The 23048-nt window shown below is 38.5% G+C and overlaps 2 protein-coding genes across 2 annotated transcripts in view; one reads left to right on the forward strand and one right to left on the reverse strand.

Moving 5' to 3' along the window:
- The window catches only part of LOC121516714 (polycomb group RING finger protein 3), a 120844-nt gene extending 118120 nt beyond the window's left edge, over positions 1–2724 (reverse strand). The window contains exon 1 of the mRNA XM_041798115.1: positions 2683–2724. The gene's annotated coding sequence lies outside the window, so the exon portion shown is untranslated. The remainder of the gene's footprint in view (positions 1–2682) is intronic.
- Positions 1843–22775, forward strand: slc49a3 (solute carrier family 49 member 3). Its single transcript, XM_041798113.1, has 10 exons — positions 1843–2241; positions 8155–8313; positions 8398–8614; positions 9198–9274; positions 11823–11960; positions 12962–13078; positions 14530–14682; positions 15242–15399; positions 16448–16551; positions 18382–22775. Exons 1-10 carry the CDS (start codon positions 2074–2076, stop codon positions 18555–18557), a joined length of 1467 nt encoding a protein of 488 aa, XP_041654047.1. The 5' UTR covers positions 1843–2073; the 3' UTR covers positions 18558–22775.
- The last annotated feature ends 273 nt before the right edge of the window (positions 22776–23048 follow it).

Here is a 23048-nt window from a genome sequence, read left to right on the forward strand (position 1 = left end):
GTTCATGGTACAGGGTCCTGAGGACAGATCAAAACTGGAGGCCTGCTTGCTAACTATAAAGATAATAATAACTTCTATTTCATTAATATGATCGATATTTATATTTTGAAATGATTAATATATTAAAAAAAAAATAATTTTGGTTATTTGACATAAATCATAGAAATATAATTTGAGCCACTTCAGCAAGTTTCGCTTTCTATTCAGTGATTCGTTTCCAGCGTTTCAGAGAAGGAGGGGTGTGGCTTGTTATCCTGTCCATCTCATCAAAGATGCTGAATAGAGAAGATGTCTCACTCTGTCTATGATACCAGTTACCTGAAAAAAAAAATCTCTTTTAGGTGGTAGAATGATTTAATAATGTAAGACTGACGCTCTTTATGTGTTCAACGCTCCATATGAAGTGCAGAAGATCCTTTGATAAAAAATATCTTTTATCATTTTCTTCATATCTCAAATAGTAAATATGCTATCATGGGAAAACACACCTGTTGTCCCAAAATAATGAAATAAGCCTGAAAGAGTTGATGAAAGGATTTATGTCTCCTCAATGCTCCCATAGTTAACAGCACTACAGTATAGAAAACCTCAATAGAAGAAAAAGCAGCACTAATAATTCATAATATTTACAATATTTATTTATTTATTTATTAAAGATTTGTTTTGGGGCCTTTTTTGCCTTTATTTGATAGAGGAGGACAGTGGATAGAGTTGGAAACAGGGAAGAGAGTGGGGAGAGACACGCGGCAAAAGGCCACAGGCCAGACCCGATGCCGGGCCGCCCACGCACACGGGTAGCGCCCCAAACCACTCGACCATCCGCGCTCCCATAATAATTTATTTTTAGTGAATATTTCAACATCAGACACACAGAAAATAACAAATATCTCAGGTATAAAACTGGTTCAGATGAACTCCAAAAGACCATAGGTAAAATTCAATTTTTAAAAAATCTATATGGAAATATGGAGTTACAATCAAACCTCACAAAACCAAATTTTATGATGGAACAGGAGAGCCACCGTAAAATGTTTAAAATTATATGGTTACTATTTCTCCTCACTGTAAAGCCTTGGTTCTCAACTGGTGGGCCAGGACCCAAAAGATGTTTGTGGAGCTGTTTTCATTGGTTATCACTACTTAAGCCAAAGTAGCTATGTTAGCTTTAGCAATGTGAGCTTCAGCAAACATAGCTAGGCTATTGATAATGAAGCTAGGTTTGCTACAAAGACAATATAACAAGCCATGTAGCTAATATAGCTTTTTTAGCTTTAGCAAATGTAGCATAAGCTAACTAAGCTTCCTTGCTTTAGCTACACTAGCTCAACAGCTTTATTACGGGAATTAAATATGGGTTTATTAGATTTGCAAAACTTTCAAAGGTTACAGTGTTAAACTACATCACTAACACAGGTAACACAGCTTATGTAGCTTTGTTAACTTTTGGCCTTTAACTGCATTAGAGTGTTTTTTTTTATGGAGGACAAGCTTTTTTTGTTTAGTTGACTATTTTTAATGTTTTGTAATTTGGCTTTGCAGGTCAGGTTTCTGACGTTTAACTTTTAGTAGCCTAACCCTCATAGAGACACAAAATTAGTCACCATGTGTGTGTCCTAAATATAAAGCACTTTGTTCGCTGTAAAGCACTTTGTTTTTCAATTATTTATTTTGAGAAATGTCCAGATAAAAGGGCTGTCTGTGTTAGATACCCGTCATCTTGCAAAATATCCAGAAAGTTGAATCTTGTGTTGAGTCTCTTGCTTTAAACAACCGAGCAGTGCATCGTCTTTATAAAAGATCTTTGGTAGAGCTCAGCGACATTCCTCGGCTAACTGACCTGAATCATGAAGGCGTGTTTTCTTGGCTCTTTCAGACGCTACACTTCTTTCCTGTCATCCATTGTGACTTTAAGACAACTTAATGGATTCATAACTTGTAATATAAAGGATATAAACTAGTTTTGTTTAAATTTAAGGACCCTGGGACCCGACAACATGAACTTCTTGATACCTCGAATAATTGTACGGTGTTAATAACTAGCTTCGCTGGTTAACCTCAACGTCGCCAACAATAATGGAGACTGGAGACGAAGTTTCACCCGAAGTACAGACTGTTTCTCCTCCTGTGTATGTTTCGAGAGGACCAAACCCAGAACTGAAGAAACTTCTGTTTTTTAAAGTTTACAAGAGGAGATGGTTTGTCCTGCTGGTGTTGTGCCTGTTGAACTGCTCCAACGCGACGGTAAGTAAACCAACATGACATGACTGTTAAAGTCAAATGCAGCCCCACGCAGAATTCATGTACTGATGTCAATATCTCAGTAGTATCTGTACTGTTAAAATTATCAACCGAAAACCACTGCACTAACTGAAAGCCTGCTGAAGATATCGTATGATTAAAACCAGATAAGAAGGTGAACTGTACGGAGGTCAAAGGGTGCCTGAAGACAGGAGTCCATAAATCCTAGCATAAAGCAACAGTATATAACTTCCACACGTTGGTAAAGTAGCTCCAAAGTACATCTGTTAGTGCCATGACTTTTAACAGGGAGAATGCCACTGGCCCAGTTTGCCACAGAGTGGCCCTGTTGCCTGCTTTCAGCACTATGCAGGGCTTAGCAGTAGGGATGGGTATGAAAAACCAATATCAAATGGAACCAGTACCAACACAGCTGATACCTACCGAACAGAATCACAGGTGCCTTAGCCAAAGATGCTAAACTGTCTCTGCTCAGGAAACAATCCATTATTGCCACTTCAGCATTCAGACTAGAGCTGGGCAATTAATCAACCAACGCAAACCTGCTGTGTCAGTTATTTAGATTTTTCCCCCTTGTAGTTCTCTCTCTACTAATGCAACACCCCCTTAAAACAAACTACTGGCTGTGTAGTCCTGTGATAGGAAGCCAGGTGTCGCAGGGCACTTATCCTGCTGGAAACCCAAGAGAAGAAAAAGTACCAGTGTTGTGACATAATCCCATCCAGTCTGCTAAAACTCAAACACGGAGCTGACTGTGCAGGTGCAGTTTTGTAAGCAAGAAATACAAGTTGTTGTTTTCTACTTTTCTTGGAAAATTTGATTTTTTACAAAAACATTTTCTTTCAGCTGATGCGTTTTGATTTCAGTTGTTTCAATAAATAACCATAAATCAAGTTTGGGGGTGGGATAACCGTTTCTTGATCGCAGTCGAGGTAGAAAAGCCAATTCATTGTGATTTTTATTTTTGCCATAATCGCCTAGCCCTTATTTGGACCTGTGCATTTTATACAGAATCATCGCTTTACTTTTGGCTTAGATGAACACCATACTTTAATTTCTGAGGACATGTTGAGGCAGACAACCCCCCACTTCACTTTGACACTTCGTGTTTCTGCTGGGTCAAAGCCAGGCATAGAGTCTGTAGAGCCGTTTTCCCGCTTATACAGTGCCTGTAAAAAGTACTCAACCCGTTGGATGTTTTACTCTTTTAATGATTTTATAGATTTATCATGGGCAGTAAAGTTGGCTTAATTGACGAAAAAAGTACAAAAAAATTATTTAATGTCAAAGTGAAAACAGATTTCTACAAAGTAGAGCCAATTCATTAAAAATAGTAATGTAAAATTAAGTTAAGTCATACTTTATTAATCCCTGAAGGGAAATTCACAGTAAAATTCACAGGGAAATTTAGCCTACACTCTATACACATTTGTGGATCTTTGCAAAAATTTGCAAAACTTTGCACACATTTGCAAATCTTTACACAGATTTGCAGATCTGTACACACATTTGTGGATTTGTGCAGGCATTTGCAGACCTGTACAGGCATTTGTGAATTTGTGCACACATTTGCAGGTCTGTACACACATTTGTGGATTTGTGCAGGCATTTGCAGATCTGTACACGCATTTGTGGATTTGTGTGCAGATCTTTGTACGCATTTGCAAATACTTTTGCAGCAATAATAGCTCCATTCCTTTGGCCCCTGTATTTTGCCACTTTAATTTTACACTCTACCTTCACAAGCCTTTCAGGGTCGCCTGCTGAGGAGCATCCCCACCGCAGGATGCTGCCACCACTGTACTTCACAATGAGGATGGTGTGTTTGTGGTGATGTGCAGTGTTTGGTGTCCGCCAGACATAGCATCTTGTCTGACAGCCAAAAAGCACCATTTGGGTCTCATCAGAGCAGTCATAGGTGTCTTGGTGGCCTATCTCACTAGTCTCCTTCTTGCATGGTCACTCAGCTTGTGAGGACAGTCTGATCTAGGCAGATTTACACATGTGCCATCTTGCTAACACTTTTGAACAGTGGTTGCTCTTTTGAAGGCTGCTTTTGGTTAAAAATATGGGTTGAGATATATAATTTTCCCAAATTTCAGTGCTTAAAGCATCCATCAGTCATGTTATTCTGATAATACCACTACAGACATGAAATAATAATAATAATAACTTTATTTGTATAGCACTTTTAAAACATGGGTTTACAAAGTGCTTTGACAAGTGCAGAAGAAAGCAGAAAAACAAAGCAACAAACCCAAACAGAAGGCAAGAAGACATAATGTGACATGCAGACAACATCAGCAGAAATAGTTTGTTGTTCATAAGCTCAGATATACCCCTCCATCCAAAGATTAATTCCCATCAAATAGGGGAAAGCTATTGTTTCAGTTGTTCCCATTGTCTTATAAATCAAATAATGAAGTCAATCATGTTTTTATTTTTTTACATGTTGTCCTTATAAATAAGAAGTAGCTGCCCCCTTAAATACGTCCATAAATGGGCAGCTTTATTGTCTTTTTCCTCAGATGTCATAGAGACTTAGCGTCAAAAAGCCGATGTGTTAGTGAACACTGTGTTTAGATGACATGTGGTGTCCCTTTATGTTCTCTGAAACTTGATATTATCCCCCAGAGATGTTGTCATTGTAAAGCAGAGTGTGCCTGGAGGCAAGTGTGCCTGTCTCTGTCATGCAAACTCAAGCCCCCCTCCTCCCCCCCGCCTCACCTTTCTGCAGCTCCCGGGGGACTCGTCCTCTCTGTGGAGCTATTGTTGACTCAGGGCTGGTGTTCACACTCACAAAGGATCCTCAGCTGGCAGAGACTCATTCATGAGGCAGGGAATAACAGCTGATGAGCCTGTTAGACATCAATCTGTCGGACGTTAGCAGGGATCAGGAGGAGCTTTACAAAATGGGAAACTGTGGGGACAAGCATCTGCTGATGTCTTGTATATTTTTTTCAAACCCCAATAGTTTCTTTTTCACCTGCATATAATCTGCACACAGAGCTCTACACACAGTTGAAAGAACAAAAAAAGTATAAATCAGTGTTAGGCATCAAAAACCAATACTTGTAACCAAATGCAGTGCATTTTTACATCTACAGAGTTAAATGTTTGGCCACATTCTTTGCAGCTTTTACCATCATTCTATGCAGCAGTGCAAATATTTGCCACACAACAAATGTAAAGAATGCTGATCTGAGACTCCGTATAGTGTAGATTTATTATCTTTCCAGATTTTTCAAATACTTTTGGGAGTTTTTTTACAACCCAAACTCCCCAAGCTTTGGGGAGCTATTTGAAATGTAAATAAAAATGAAATGCAATGATTTGTAAAACCCATGTTTTATTCACAATAGAACATAGACATGTCAGATGGTGAAACTGACACATTTCATTTTTTAAGAAAAATATTAGCTAATTTGTAATGAGTCCATACTTCTTAAAAAAGTAGGGACAGGGCCATGGTTACAATTGTGTACCATCTCCTTTTCTTTTAATGACAGCCTGTAAAAGTCTGGAATTGAGGAGCCCAGGTGCTGGAGTTTTGGGAGAGCAATGTTGTCCCATTCTTGTCTGATGTAGGATTCTAGCAGCTAAACAGTCCTCTTCTCTGCTCTATTTGTTTTAAGATGCTCCAAGGGTTTTCTATGGCTGAAAGGTCTGGACTGCAGGCAGGCAAGTTCAGCACCTGGACTCTTCTACTGTAAAGCCATACTGATTTGATGAATATGGTACTTGGTTTCACATTGTCTTGCAGAAGTATTCAAGGCCTTCCCTGAAAGAGTTGTTGTCTAGATTGAAGCACATGTTGCTCTAAAACCTCTATACACTATTCAGTATTGATAGTGCCTTTCCAAATGTGTAAGCTGACCACGCCATAAGCGCTAATCCAACCCTAAACTATTGGAGACGCAGACCTTTGAACTGTTTGCTGTCAACAAGCAAGTTTTCCATTTTGCCTCAGTTTGTTTTAAATGACCATTAGGCCAGAGGAAATGGCAGCGTTTCTGGATGTTCACAAATGGCTTATTCTTTGCACGAGACGTCTTTAACTTACATTTGTGGATGGCATGTCGAACTGCACTGACAGACAGTGATTTCTGGATGTGTTACTGAACCCATGAAGTGATTTCCGGTACAAAATCATGCCTGTTTTTAATGCAGCGCTGCCTGAGGACCCGAAGATCACAAGGATCCAATACTGGCCTTTGGCCTTGTCCCGTGTGCAGAGATTTCTCCAGATTCTCTGAATCTCTTCATGACATAATGGACTGGGGTGCTCAAGGTCTTTACGATTTTTGAATGCAGTTTTTGAAATTGTTGAACCTCAGCCCATCTTAACTTCTGAGAGACTCTGCTTCTCTGAAATGCCCCGTTTACACCCAGACATGTTACTGACCTTGAACCAATTAACCTAATAAATTACAAAATGCTCCTCCAGCAGTTTGTCATTAGCACCATTTACTTGTCCCTACTTTTTTTTTGAGATGTGTTGCTGCAATCAAATTCAAAAAGAGCTATTAATTTTCAGGAAATTGTAAAAAGTCTTAGTTTCAACACCTGGTATCTTTTTCATACTCTATTTTGAATCAAACCTTGCTTTTAGAGATTTAAAAACCATTGCATTCTGTTTTTACTGGCATTGTATACCATGGCCAAACTTTGTTGGAATTGGGGTTGTAGTTTTTATCAGGATTAGATATCAAAATCAATACTTGTTAGCAAATGCAATACTTTTTTTGCATCTACGAGTATTCCCAACTGCTCAGCACACTAAGCTGATGTTTAATGTTCAGTCACATTCTTTGTGGGGATTACCATCATTCTTATGCAGCAGTGCAAATATTTGCCACACAACCAATGTAAAGAATTCTGATCTGAGACCCTATATAGTATAGATTTCTCATCTTTGATCAAATAATTTCAGATTTTTTAAATACTTTTGCAAGTTTTTTTAAGCCAGATGTACAGTACACTATTTTAGGATGTACAGTATTATTGTTGTGATATCTGTATTGGCAGGTATTAGCTAAAGAAAAAGATTATTATTGATATTGGCCTGCCAATTGTTATAGCCTATATACTGGCAATGAATATCATGCAAATGTTTAAATATTTGAAGTTGAAGCAGAACCAGTATCTTAACCTTGGCTGAAGTTTTTGTATGTTTTTACATCCTCATTCACAAGTGTTTTCTTAGGACTTAATTTTTAGGTCTGAACATGTACAGCTAATTTATTTTTTATACTTAAGAAGAATGTGCTTTTGTGTTATTTCACATGCTTTGTCAGGATTTTCTCAGTTAACCTTCCCGCTGTTAAACATGGTCAATCTGAAGAATTAATTTCAAGTTAAATGTACATATGTGGACAATATTGTTGGTACTCTTCCATTAAAGAAAAAAACGCACAAGGGTCACTGAAATAACTTGAAACTGCTCAAAGTAATAATGAATAAAAATTGACAGTTTGTCTGAAACCACCATAAGCAGTCACAGAATTGGGAACAACTATTACAGCTAGGAATTTATAGGGATGAGTATCCAAATCTGGTAGCACCGTGGTTCCGGAACCAACACATCCAATATCTTCCAGACCAAATTACAGCACAGTTTTTGATGTTTCAATTTGCAATCCGGCTGACAGATATCTGCGTTTCTACCGATATTCACAGCTGATATATTGACTGTGCATATTGGTATTGTAAATCATACATTGGACACAAATATCAGCGGTATGTTCAAATGCTCCACCAGGTATAAGTGGTTGCCTGTGTGGAAAAGCTTCATTGTTAAATGTGTATGATTATTTACACAATTGGGTGTCACTATTCTGTGGAGCCGTGGATCTAATTTTTTCTAACACATTTCTTTATGTTTATTCTGTCCAGTTATGGCTGACCTTCGCTCCAGTAGCGGACCAGTCAGCCAAGTATCTAAAGGTCACCTTGGAGCAAATTAACTGGTTATCACTGGTCTACATGGTGGTGGCCATACCCCTCAGTATGGGGACCACGTGGATGCTGGACACCCTCGGGCTGCGAGTCACGGTATGTATGTATGTATGTATGTATGTATGTATGTATAAATCAACCAATCAACCAATCAATCTTCATGTCATCTTGTCCTTGCAGCTGATTCTGGGGTCCTGGCTGAACATGTTTGGAGCTCTGGTGCGTTTCTGTGGGAACCTATCTGGTCGGGACTTCACAATCCAGTATGGTGTAGTGATGCTCGGTCAGACCCTCGCTGCCTTGGCTCAGCCCCTCATCATTTTCACCCCCACCAAGTTGGCAGCACTCTGGTTTCCCGACCACCAGCGTGCTACGGCGAACACCATCGCCTCAATGTGTGAGTGATTCACTGTTTGTTTTAGCTGAGTACTGGAATTAGATATACAGCTTTAATCAAAACCATATGGACAGGCTGTTTTTAACATTTGCCTTTATTTAAAGAAAGTAAGAATATGCTTCAAATGTGATTGTGCTTATGGTGCGATACAGTATTTGTGCACTTCATTCAGTCATTGTGATCACAAAAAGCAGAGGTTAATGTAGAGTCTTCTGCATGTAATTAAATGTTGGCTGTTGTGCACTTTTTTTGCTCTGTGTTACAAATAGAAGAAGGAAGTGGGTCACTTTTGTCACATGCTGTGAGGTGCATGTAAGCATTTTTATGTCAGCAGATTCTCCTGCATACTCAACAAAAAGAAACATGTATGCAGACATAAATAAGCACCGCTGAAAATATACTAATGGTTATTTATCCTCTTAAACATAAGAGGTATAGATTTTTGCTTGAAGATGAAGCTCTAATTTTAACTTTGTTAGTGCAACAGAAACAAGAACAGAAAGTGTTGTTAAAGCTGCACTGATTCTGAGCCGGACATGAAACAAAAATAAAGCTGAATTCCACTTCTCCTTTTTCTTCTTAGCTAATCCCCTGGGCATCCTTCTTGCCAACATCATCTCTCCCATGATCGCTCAAAGAAATGAGTTAATCCCAGCCCTGGTGAGTTCAACCACTGCAAAAGAAACTTAAAGTCCACCAACAACTAGTCAAGTCAAGTTTTTGGATGAGTTGTATGTTGTTGACCTGAAATTAACTGGGCAAACTGTCGAAGAAGACTAATGAATGAAACCTCTGCAAAGGGGATGAGATAATGGGCATTGCTATTTGGACTCTAGAAATTTACAATAACACATTTTTTGGGCCTTGCTTTTCATCCTTTTGGATCAGCTTAAATTTGTTTTGGTGCATGTCCTCCAAGTGGTGCACTGTGGTTTATAATAAGAATAATAATAATAACTTTATTTGTATAGCACTTTAAAAAAACATGGGCTTACAAAGTGCTTTGACAAGTGCAGAAGCAAGTACAAAAACAAAGCAAAGCAAGCAAAGTTTAGTACAGTTTGCCATGGTTTGATTCATACAATGTGTTTCAAGTGATTATAGTATGACACCTGTGTTTGGAGGGCCCGGTCACTGGTTACTGAACATCCCCCAGAGTTCAGTTAAATCCATCATCAAAAAAGGGAAGGAATATGGAAAATGTGTAAATCTGCCTAGATCAGGCTGTCCTCACAAGCTGAGTGACCGTGCAAGAAGGAGACTAGTGAGAGAGGCCACCAAGACACCTATGACTGCTCTGAAGGACTTCCAAGCTTCAGCAGCTGAGATGGGAGAGACTCATTGTTCAACAAATTGTTGCCTGGGTCCTTCACCAGTCAAAGCTTTATGGGAGAGTGGCAAAAAAAAAGTCACTGTTGAAGAAAACTCATTGAATATGGACTAGAGTTCACTGAAAATATGTGGGAGACTCCATGGTCAAGTGGAAGAAAACTTTTTAGCCATCAGACAAGACTCTATGTTTGGCAACACCAAACATTATCACTACAGACATCCCCACTGTGAAGTACAGTGGTGGCAGCATCATGCTGTGGGGATGCTTCTCGGCACCTGGCCCTGGAAGGCTTGTATTTAAGGCATACATTGAAAGCTACACAGAAATGATTTAATGACAACAAGGTGAATGTTCTGGAGTGGCCGGGTCAAAGCCCAGACTTCAATCTAATATATGACTTGTGGGTGAACTTGAAAAGGGCTCTTCACACCTGATCCCCGCAAGACCTGACAGAGCTTGAGCAGTTTTGCAAAGAAATGTGGAGTAAAATTGCAGTGACCAGTTGTGAAAGCCTGACTGAGACCTATCCATACAGACTCAGTGCTGTGATTTCAACCAAAGGTGACTACTAAATACTGACTTGAAGGGGGTGAATATTTATACAGACTCTTATTTTACATTACATATATATTTAACTGACATGACTTTGTTCAAATCTGTTTCACTTTGACATTAAAAAAGTTCTTTGTACTTTTTGGTAAAAAAAACAACAAAAAAAAACAAGATTGATTTATAAAATCAATAAAGGGGTTAAACATCCAAGGGGGTGAATACTTTTAGAAAGGAGTCCTGCTATTGAATAATAAAAAACCATTAGATTATCTTGTGTTATTGAGGATTTCACTGCTTAAGGTCACTATCACCTAACCATAATGATGTGACATATTTTACGTACAGTTTCATTGGTGTTTGTTGATTTACAGCAGTTATAAAAAGTACTTTTAACTGTTGGTATATTAACAGACCAGCATGAGAGGCAGTACTATAGCAATCACCACTTTTAAAAAGGCTTTGAAGACATCATATCTGCTACAATATTTTGGTTGGTTTGGTTTTTGTGGTCTTCTTATTAAAATAAACCTCCATAGTGTCACCAAACAGTGCCACATGGTTAAATTACAAGTGAAACTGGTTTAGGTGTAGGGTTTAGCGTACACTTTACACCATAACTTATACAGAACTTACTCATACTTGTATGCAGAAGGCCACAAATGAGTTTTATTATTACAGGAGCCTGTAGTAGGAGCTGTGTTGCATGCTCTGTCAGATCTGATCTTCTTGATGTTATAGAACGTAAATCAGCACAACCAAGCAATCAAGGCCACGTGAACCTTGAAGGTCAGCTGGCCTGATTCTGGGCAGACTTGGACTCTGGGCAGGCTCTTTTGACTAATCAATGCACTGCGGTAAGTCTACGGCCACTGAGGTCAGATAGGTACACTGTGTACCCCAACAGAAGAGTAGAATAGCATGGATCAGTAATTTTAGAAACTTTTACGACTTTTGACAGTTGAACAGCACATAACTGTCTGCCTTATTGATTCAAACTGATAGACCGCTTGGCAGCTGTATTTGGTGACTTTGTGCCATAAAAATACTTTTACTCCTCCTTGTTTCTATCCCCATCTACTGCAATATAGTAAAGGTAAAAATGCCAAAAAATCTGAAAAAGGTCATTGATTTGTTTGCCTACTATTAGGGCATTTCTGCAGGGCATTGTGGGATAACAGCTGCTAATAGAGAGAACTGCAGCAGCTGAACTATGTGTGTCGTTTGCAGGGTTCACCTCACCTGCTAATGATGATAAACTGTGTCTGATTTAAGGTGCTGACATTCATTTATTAACACATTATGTGTGTTTCTCCCCTCCTGTAGTTGCTGGCCTATGCAGTCCCGGCATGCATCATCTGTTTCTTAGCAACAGTGGGGATACGGAGCAGCACCCCACCGACGCCCCCGTCAGCCAGTGCTGAGGCGTCCAGCTCGGAGCCGTTCATACAGGGGATTAAACTGGTAAGGACACATGATGAATGTAGAGGGTTAAATGATTTTGAGACAGGCAGGTTGAAATTATAAACTGAATCAACTTTAAGAAGATTTTTGTTTTTATAAAATACAGAGGAATATAGGACCTCCAAGTCACTGTTATTCACACCAATAATAAACAGATCATCACAGCATTATCATGCTCCCCAGATTTTTTCTCGTGACACTGTGTTCACTTGCAGCAATGAGGTTTCCTCCTGTAGAGATTGACATTTAATATCCACAGTGAAATCTGTTCTAACCTCAATGATGAAGAGTTTTGTCCTGGTGGTGACATTTCTACCTGCAGCGAAGATGTTCTTACCTACATCCATGACATATCCAGCTGTATGTGATGCTCATACTTTAGTTCTCACTGCAGAAGGCACTCTTCTAAACACAGTGATGCAGGTCCTAAACATGAATTAAGATTAGGATCTGTGACAGATTTTGCCATAGCAGATTTTGGGTTAACAAATTTTTTAAAATACACATAATGTCCAAGGAAACAGCAACCCAACAATCATCCCCAGTTTTTCCATTATATTGGTTAAATCAGTTTTTTTTAAGAAAAGAAATGACCAGGTCTGTGCCTGTCAACAATCCTGTCTTTGAGTTTTGCAGGCATTTCCTTTGACCTCATGGCTTGTTTTTTTTCCTCTGATATGCATTGTCAGCTGTTAGGCCTTCTATAGAGAGGTGTGTGCCTTTTCAAATTATGTCCAATCAAATTAATTTAGCACAGGTGGACTCCATTCAAGGTGAAGAAACATCTCAGCAAACATCCAGAGAAATGGGAGGAACCATTAAATCACTGTCACATGAAAATTATCATTGTCATTGTGTCCCATTACCACATTTTCATATTTTAGTACTTATTTCTGTTCTCCATTTGTGCTCATTCTTCTCTGTTGAAATCTGTTGCTGCAGTGACTTTTTATTCCTTGCAGGCTCCCCTCAAAAATCTTTTTATTCTGTGTCTTCTGTAGTTGATGAAAAACAAAGCCTACCTCATCCTGCTGATCTGCTTTGGTGCCGGCATGGCTGTTTTCAGCTGCTTCTCCACCCTGCTGGAGCAGATCATGTGTGTGCAAGGATACACCAATGTAAGTACCAGGGCTATAGCCAACCAAGGGAAAAAAACAATCAATTTATATTATACCCAGGCACCGAGCAATGGGATTTAAAAAAGTGCATGATGTGTCAGTGTCCTTATTGCACCTCTCTGATAGTCTAGATCCTTGGTTCATAACTGGTGGGTTCGGACCCAGAAGTGGGCCTTGGAAAATTAATATGTGGCAAAAGTCTATGATGGGCGTTTATTCTGAAGAATATGGTTCCATATCTTTGTTCAGCCACATTTTTTGTGTCATCTAAAGTCAAAATTGCCCAATTTTTTAAAAACATTTGGTTATGATTGAAAAATGTAAGAAATTTGAGTCATGTTTTGTTGTTAAGGAGGAGGTGGTGGTGGCTCTGACACTAGACCAGTTGAGAACCACTGGTCTAGATGAACTTAAATATAAAGGATAAACAAACTTTTTAATAACATGTTATTTTAACCTCATTATATCGTACTGAAATGGCAATAGACCAACCAGCATGCACCTCCCTATAATCACATGAATTTCATGATCACAGCACAGTAACAATTGAGAAGCCTACAAAATAAGTAGAGATTATTGTTTATTATCCTTATTTATAAAGATACATATTGACTAGATCCACTTGTTCCAGCCTGCACGATAATATCTGAACACATTCTGTCCAGACACTATGCAACAAGGTGCAAGGTAAACTACAAACAAGTCTGCAGGGCGGGGCATAAAGAAAATGTTTTAGGAACCATGACATGTGGCTGTATCTCCTCTCTGTCTGCAACAGACATTATTGTTAAAACGTGCATTTTAATGGGATGATAAAGGGACTTAATATAACATGTTTGCTGAAGGCTGACTCAAACAGGCTATGGGAAGGGGAGGTTGTGATGGAGGGCAGGGGAGAAACATTCACAGTGCCTCCTCGAATCAAACAGAATCCTGCAATTTCCTGCACATAGATGTTGAGTTGTCAATGTTTGTACAGTCTTCTTCTATAGAGCATAACTCCTGTTAACAATCAGAAAATAACATCATATTATTCTGCTTCAGTGCTTTGTCTCATCAATCAGCTAACCAACCAACATCTGGAGAGTAATAGCCCTCGGCACGGTAGTATAGTGATCATGTCTGCATGCCCCATGTACAGAGGCTGTTATCCTTGGAAGTGGGCAGCTAAGTTCAGATCTGGCCTGTAGCTCCTTTCCCGCACATCAGTCCAGTTCTGACCACTGTCTTATCTGAGTAAAGGCTAAAAAGCACCAAAATAAATTCTAAAAAAGACATTGTACTGATTTCTCTGTAAAAAGTTTGATGTTTATTTTGTGAACAAGCTTCAAATGAGCAGTGAAAGCACAAATTACAGAATGTTTTATGGTGATAGACTACGTTATTCATGTGTTAAAATATCTGAGATGTATCTGAATTGTACAAAAACTGAATACATTTTCTTGCTGCAGTACTTTGCTGGTATTTGCGGCGGCTGCTTCATTGTCTTTGGCATCCTGGGCGCTGCTATTCTGGGTCTGTACGTGGACAAGACGAAGCACTTCATCGAGGTAACAAAGATCAACATGAGCCTCACTTCTCTGGCATGCATCGCCTTCTCTGTGGTAAGAACCTAATAAATGTATAACCTTTAATAAAGTGAATAAAAGGAGAGTAGACTTTGAAATAGCTGGTGTGGAAACAAACAAAGTAAAATTTCACTTTCTGCAGATTGAGTTTTATGAGAAGCATCTTGGACTGATTTCACAATGTTGTTTTAACTGAATGTCTGCAGTGTTAGAGACAAGCTGATGGATAAACAAAATAAGTCGTCTGGAACTTTTTATTTGATGTGTTAACACTTCAAAGATAGCTGTTTTTTCATCAAATGTGGTTGACAGCCTATTAATTTAGATTTAATGTAAACACATATAAATAAAATCACCATTTGAGGTTACTCAGAGGATGACAATAATGTTTGGAAAACTTTCTTATTTGTACTCTTTTATGATCAAAATTGGGTTTATATTAGGTGGCTCTTCTATGGACTCTATTGGAATCTGCATTGATACTTAAGTGTTAAACATTATTTAGGGAAAGCATTACAGCTGAAACAAATGTTTGCTCAAGTATGCATTTGAAAAATGAACTTGTATTTCATCCTTTTTCCCCTATTCCTTCCAGGTGTCTCTGATGCAGGACCAGAAAATCGCCATTGCTGTGGTCTGCTCTCTTTTTGGATTTTTTGGTTTCGCCATTTACCCGGTGGCCATGGAGCTCTCTGTTGAATGTTCCTACCCTGTTGGAGAGGCAACATCAGCTGGACTCCTCTTCATATCAGGGTACTAATGTCTAAACTCTACAATCTATCAGCACAGTGAATAGATTGATTTAAAATGCACAGTATGGAAATTCCACCACCAGGGTGCTCTCAATTCAAACAACAGCAATGGGTTGTTTGCAATCATGTGATCCGGAATGATATTTGTTGGGGATCAGGAAGTGGAGGACAGCCATTAGGAATAAATAGGAATGGGAGTAAGCTAGTACTTTAAAGCTCTAAATGGACCTGTACACTGCATTTATCATCAGAAGATCTCGACATACAATGAGCATGAACCCTAAACTGTACAAAACTCAGTTTAACAGATTTACCTGATGGCAAGGCAATCAATGTCACAAATAACCTGCAGACCTCCTAGCATCTAGCTTTGTCTAGACAGATGAAGGGAGATGAGACTAGAGAAGTTTAGTACTAAGCTAACAGGCTAGCTGAGCCCCTTTAACATATTAAAAAATCCTAATTTTGTCACAAGCATGCTTGTAATTGAAACAGTGATGTCCTCTCAATTTAATAAACCATGCCGTTCATGAACAAGCCTGTTGTACAAAACAGCTCTTCAATATGAGCCGCTTTAACTAGTTCCCATTTGAGTGCCAGTTTCCTTTCCCCTATCCTTTGTTGTTATTCAGTCCACATTTAAAAAGCCAAACTGGTTCAAAATGAAGAGACCCAAACAACCAGCTCTACTGAACTATGCCAAATGATATGGATCTCTTTAAAGAGACGTATTTCCCATCAAGATGAGAGAGCCTGGGTGGACAACAGCTGAGGAAACATGGGTGAGATCAGAGTTTAATGTGTTAAACCATGACAAAACTGTACCAAACCAAACCAGACCACTTTGTGGAAATGGACCATGTATGAGCATCGGGTGACACAGCTTGTCCAGGTTTCAGACAGAGTTTTTTTTAAATTCACATTGTGAGATAATACCACAATAACACTGAAACTTCTTTTGCCTGAATATAGCTGAGTTCTCCGATTTCATCTTTCTACGTTATATGTAAACTATGCTAAAATAAGATCGTTTTTTTTGTCTTTCACAGGCAGGTTCAGTCTCTTCTCTACATTGTCATCCTTCAGGCATTGACCACGCCACTCACAGACGCTCCTCTGGCGACATGCGGGAACGACATCCTGAACTGGAAGGGTAGGTCACAAGATTTCACTACATACTTCAACCTGAGCTGCTAACAAAGCCACCTCAAACCAGACTCACTTTTTAAGAACTGTACTCAGTGTGTGTGGTTTACTGACCATGAAGCATAGGCGTTGGATTGTTGAAGAACAATTATTTTGAGGGATCTCAAAGAACGTTGTTTCTGTTTGTCAATTTCAGACCGTTTTTAAAGGTGTCATATCATACCCTTCTTCCAACATTTAACTCAGTCCTCTGTAGTCTAAATGACATGTTTTGTGTGTAAATGTAATAAATATCAAGTGTCAGAGAAGGTTTTTGACCTTGTATAAACAAGCTCTACACAGCCTAATGTTGACGATTAAGACTTACAGCTCAGAAAAATTAAAATCCACTATCTTTAATCATTAGAGCAGGGTCACCATTTTAATCATAAACTGTCAACATTGTTTCACCGGTAATAAAATATGAAAAAAAAACAGCAATAAAAAACTTAGCACTGATGCTAAACGATTTTGACATTTAAAAAGTTAAAAAGATAAGTGTTAAAGGCTCATAATCTGAGAAAAGTAAATTTATTAGTTCAAAAAGCTGAAAACATGAAATTGAAAAATAATGCTTTGTAATTTCAAATATTTTAGAAATAAGTCAAAATCATGGGTTTAAGAGGTCAAAATATGAAATAAAATTTATAATCATGAAATTAAAGTAAAATATGATTCAAAATTTTAATTGTAAGTGTAAAAGGTCAAACTATGGGATTATGAATCTTAAAGCTCAAAATATTATATGAGATGTCAAAATTTTGAGTTGAAATGCTCAAAGTATGAAATTAAGTCAAAATCCTAAATTTGAGTCGTAATTGTGAGATGCAAAATTGAAAATCTAATATCAAAACACAAATTTATTTCTTTTCCCACATTCCTGACTTCTTATCAAATAAATTTTACTCCTTACTTTTTCAGATTTTGTGACTTAACCTGGATATTTTAAATCATCAAGGATAAGTTAACATTTTTATACTTGAGGAAATCTGCAGACCTCATACTAATGGGCCAGTTATAACAGAAATATGAGATCATCTTGCGGGCCGGATTTAACTGTTCCACAGGTCAGATTTGGCCCTCGGGCCTTGAGTTTGACACCTGGGCATTAGAGCATCACAAAACATCAGTTCAAAAAGGATTTATAACACAGAAATATTGACTTTCTTGTCAATAATTTGTTCTCATTTATGTTAGCTTGGAGCTTGAAGCTCCTTTTTCACAGATTACTGCATTAGTGTTACATGACATGGAGCCAGTCAGTCTATGGCACTGCTAAGGGGTTATGAAGCCCAGGTTGCTCTGATAGCAGCTTTTAGCTCATCTGTATTGTTGAGTCTGGTGTCTCTCATTTTCCTCTTGACATTTCCCCAGAGATCCTCTCTCAGGTTCAGATTGGACCAGTTGGCTGGCTAATCAAACACAGTAATACCACAGTCAGCCAACTAGTTTGTGGTAGTTCTGGCTTTGTAGACTGGTGCCAAGTCCTGCTGGAAAAGGAAATTAGTATCGCCATAACTCTTCTCAGCTCGTGATGGTTTGCAATTTTCTTGATTTTTCTTTCAGTTTGAAACATTTAAACCTTTTGTACAAGCAGACATACATCCAGTGAGCCAATTGTGATAACAGGACTTCATTTATTTTTCAGATATCTTACACTCCGTCATCTGTCAGTCTATCTGCAGTCCACCAAACATCCTCCTGCACATTCTCTTTGCAATGAAAACCCATTCACTGTGGTTTATTCAGTCACAAAACACTGTTTCTGTATCTTAATCCTGATATTTCTCCTCCTCAGTGCCGCTGATGGTGATGGCCAGTCTGCTCAGTTTCTTCACCTGCATCTTCGTCATCTTCTTCCACACACGATACAAACGGCTCGAGGCAGAGGAAGAAGCGATGTACGGGACTGAACCGGGGAGTATCTCGACGACCACCGAGCACTCAGAGAGTATAAACTCTGAAACCTCCTGAGAGGCTGCTGACCAAACACACAAAGAGAGTTGTGGGCATTTATTACATAAACCTTAAGATTCAGAGGATTCCTCTGATTAAGGCACTCGTGTTCTCAGTGATCCTTTTTGGGGCCAAACATTTTTGTACTTTGATGTATGATAACAGATTGTATCTAAGCTCTGAGGCTGCTAACAGCATCATTCAATTTTCAGAACTTATAAAATAAAGCACTTATGACTGGGGATGGTATTAGTTAATTTTTATTGATATTTATACCCTTAGAGGTACTTCTTTACTTCCCAAGACCTTATTGATACTGCTATCAATAGTTTTCTGTAATCATAGAAAAAAAGTTGACCTTAATATAATTGGCCTTAAATATACCAGTTATGTTACCCTTTCTAATAGTAATTTTAACAACCAAACCTAAGATTTTTTTTGGCTTTTATTTCTAGAGGATGTCAGAAGATACTTTGAAATGGGGATGAGAGGTTACGGTATGACATGCAGAAAAAAAAAGCCACAGGCTAAATTTTAACTGTGCCACATATATACATGGGGTATGACCTAATTGATAGGCCTTCTGCGCTCCTAGATTACTATAGCTACGACGTGCATGGCTCTGTTACACCTTTCTGTGAATTGCTCGTTGCGGAACAGAAATGGGCATTCCTTTTCACCTTTATTGTGGAATCTGTTTAAAAACGGCTTTTGTCTTTACTGTCATGACAAAGTCTTGGGATCTCACCACAGCTGCTTTGACTGGAGGAGGATGAGGGCTGTCCTGCCGCAGCAGCAGCAGACAAGCTGACTAACAGCCTTTTAACATTACTAACACTGACACTAACAGAGCTAGCATTGCTTATGTTAGCAGCACAGCTAACAGGTCTGGATGACACACCCCCTACAGTAGTGGTCCTAAACCATTTTTCTTTGGAGTCCCTCCTATTTATTTCAAAGACAAGCTGGTGCCTGCTGTTCTTTCCTGTTGTTTTTCTCTATATGTCAGCCACTGTGACTGACGGGTGACCCGTCCAGGGTGTACGCCGCCTCTCACCCAATGACAGCTGGGATAGGCTCCAGCCCCCGAATCCTGAATAAGCGGTGTAAAAACTGAATGGACCGATCAATCTGATAAATGATAAAAATTCTCTCCAGGGGATTATCAATTGCCAGAAATACCTAATGCATCAAATGTAATACAAAAATTTTTATGTGAAATTTAATGGCAATTTTTTCTCTTTTTGGCTTTCAAAAGAAGGTTTAACTAACATCTTAGTTAAAAATTAGAGTTTTTCTGGCAATTTTTTGAGGTTTCAGGCTTCAAAGGGTTAAACTCGGCCTCACTTAAATGAGTCATTAGAAAAAGTTAAAGGCATGGGCATAAACAAAGGAAGACTTGAGCTGACAGTCTGTAGGTCCTGCCTTTAACTCAACAAAATTATCTGTACATACTGCCAGTATTTATAGTAAATATCAGCAGAAATGTTCATATCTGCTGATATGGATTACTAATGTTTTAAGCTAAAATCTGCCGATAATGTCATGCATCCATATAAAAAAATGTTTCCCAACCTGAGATATAATAACGCTTAACATCACCAGACTCAATAGCAGTATCTATAAGGTTTTGATTTCCAGGTTTTGAAAAATGCACATCCTTATGGTTCTGGGTCTCCTCCATCCCTACTGATGAGTGTGTAATATTGCACAAAAATTTAACTTTGGAGGTGAAATTTGTACAGATTTTTTTTTAGCATTTTATAGATATTCCTGATGGCTGGGAAAGGTGGGAAAATGAACATTTCTGTACTGATCATGCATTTGAATGTTTAATTTCCATTTTCTATGATCATTTTTCCCATCCTTTACTGACATAATGAGAGGGAACTTTATGATGACTTGACTTAGAGTTTTAGAGATTTAAAGCTTTTTCATCCAATGTCAGAGTTATTTGTGTAAACATGCTCCTTTTAAATATCTTGATTTTTTTATGAGTTGCAGCCAGTCTAATGAACAGTTGTGCTGCTAAAATCACTGCTGGTTTGTTAGAACTCATTGCAGTCTTTCTTTTTACCTGCATCCATGCAGAGAAGAACTTTGTTGTGACTTTAAGGGATTGACCTAAAAAAAAGAGCTTTTGTTGGTGTTTTAAATCACTGACACGTTATTCTGCCATCAGACTGCACTGAGAAAACAGCTGACAATATTCTAGATCTGCTATGATCTGTGTCATAAATCCTTACTGTTACATTGACTCCTCTTGTTAAGCTTGCCATGATTACTCGATTATTTGCCAATAACTGAATCAATCACAAATCATTTTGTTGTTTAATTTTCTCATTTCAGCCTCTTAAAAAAACATTTGTTTTTATTGTCATTAGCTTTGTTATTAGATTTCTTATGTTGGCTTTAAGATTTTTCAGTGAAGTTCAGCCACATTTTCAGAACTACCTCGGGACAGTTCTTTGCCTCCAGGTGGTTTACAGTTGCTGAACATTCAAAGTACAGCTGTGGGTCAAGACAAAAGGGATTGAGGGGTTCTTGACCTCAACCTTTTAACTCCAAAATCTCATCCGTTTATTCTCAAGTCAGGGTGGACATTTCTGTCCAAGTTGGAAGGAAATCCCTCAAAGTGTTGAGAGGATTGAACATGAGGCCACATGACCTTGACATTTAAGCTCCAGAATCAAATCAGTTCATCCTTGAGTCAGAGCAGATGTTTTGCAGCATTAGAGGAAAAGCCCTTGAAGCATTTCTTAGATACCATGTTCGCAATAATTGCCAGGATGGGCGGGCATATGGAGGGATGTAAAAAAAAACCAGAAATAATGCCTCTGGCCCTGAGAAGTCATAACAATTACTTTAATGTTGAGACAAATATAAACAAGTCAGCTCTTCAGTATTTTGAATAAATAAGCTATTTGTTCATTTTGGCTCTGTAGGCCAAAATTTCACATCAGTTTATTATTGTCTTGAGCTAAAACCACTATAGAAGATACGAGTTAATCTGAGTCTTTCCTTTCTTGACAAATTAGATAGTTGTCATGGAAATTTTAATGTTATCTCAAGATTATACTGTTAATTGCACTTGCTCAGCCACTGAGAGATACACAGTGAGGAAATGCACTTCTGGTGTTTCCAGATGACTGCAGGTAGATTGATGAATCTGTCATCTGCAGCCATTTATCCGACATCAGAGCTCACCTATATGCCTGTAGACACTCGGAGACGATCATTGACATCCAGTGATCTTTCATCTGCATTTTTCTGACTTGTTACATTTTTAGGGAGGCCATGCCAGGCCATGTGCGTAGGCTTCTGTGTAGGTTCAGGACTACACAAGCCAAGATACAGGACTATCAATCAGGTGCAAAAGATTTCACACACCAAGAAGAGAAATGAAACTTTTTATTTTCTTTTGGAACAAGTTGTTGTACCAAACAGAACAAAACGGTTATACCACTAGCTTTTGGTTCTGTTCACTGTTGTTTGTTAAGGAAATTAAGCCTTAAAGCATTGTTATTTCTACAACTCTGTAAAACACTTAAGACAGAAGTGTTATAGATTTGTTGGACTGTTTATGAAAGAAGCTGCAGCCTCATTGCACTGACACCATGAGCTGTGGGTTTGTGCAATAAAGAAAATAAATCCACTGACAAAATGACCTGTGTGTGCCTTATGCCAGTGGTTCTCAACTGGTTGAGTCATGGGACCCAACATCAACTCCTCAAGGAGAAATGCAACCAAAAGTTTGTAGATTTTTTTGGTCAATCAGATGTATTTAATAAAAAATAGTTGAGGTTGGGCCTAAGATGGTACAAAAGATGCAACAAAACAAGGAAAAAAGGACTAAACATGTCTGTTTTTAAAGCGTCTCAAACAATTTGGCGCAGGCACACATCTGCAACCCACTGAAAAGGGCTGCATGACCCACTTTTGGGTCCCGACCCATCAGTTAAGAACCACTGCCTTATACAACTTATGATTTTGTACATGGTTGAAATGAGTGGCATTCATGTTTAGTGGTGCAATGAATCTGCTGGGTTTTTTCTTATATTTTCCATTTACAGTGGCTTTAATATACTTTTTCCACTGGCTCTGTAGACCAATATTAAATTGTATAATCAAAGCGGTTACTAAAGGGCTAAAGATATGAAATACTGGAGGAGTAAAGTATTTTTCAAATGTTTCCCTTTTTGTCTAAATGCCTCAAAATGCCATTAAAATGTTACTTCCATCAATATGTTGCTGTTGATTGATGTTCATACTTAATAGCATTAGAAATATCAGAGTACATACAATTCTTGCACAATAATTAAAAAGCAGGATGCATAATGCACAGGGATTACTCCATGTTAAGTGCATTTTCCTAAAAAGTTACAGTTGTGCATAAGTTTTAGACATGTAGGATTCATAAAGAGGCTGATGTGCCTCAACCCGCAGCTGAGGGGTTAGGCAGCCAGAGTCAAGCTCAACACATGTCAACACCAAGGTTGGAAATGAACT

Source organism: Cheilinus undulatus, linkage group 10 (assembly GCF_018320785.1).
Source record: "Cheilinus undulatus linkage group 10, ASM1832078v1, whole genome shotgun sequence".
Classification (NCBI taxonomy): Eukaryota; Metazoa; Chordata; class Actinopteri; order Labriformes; family Labridae; genus Cheilinus; species Cheilinus undulatus.

Excerpts from the sequence above, each read along its gene's own strand:
- slc49a3 (XM_041798113.1), top strand. The coding sequence starts at position 2,074 with ATGGAGACTGGAGACGAAGTTTCACCCGAAGTACAGACTGTTTCTCCT. Across the intron at positions 11,961-12,961 it reads TCATACAGGGGATTAAACTG|TTGATGAAAAACAAAGCCTA; the intron begins GTAAGGACACAT and ends TGTCTTCTGTAG. Across the intron at positions 16,552-18,381 it reads CGACATCCTGAACTGGAAGG|TGCCGCTGATGGTGATGGCC; the intron begins GTAGGTCACAAG and ends TCTCCTCCTCAG.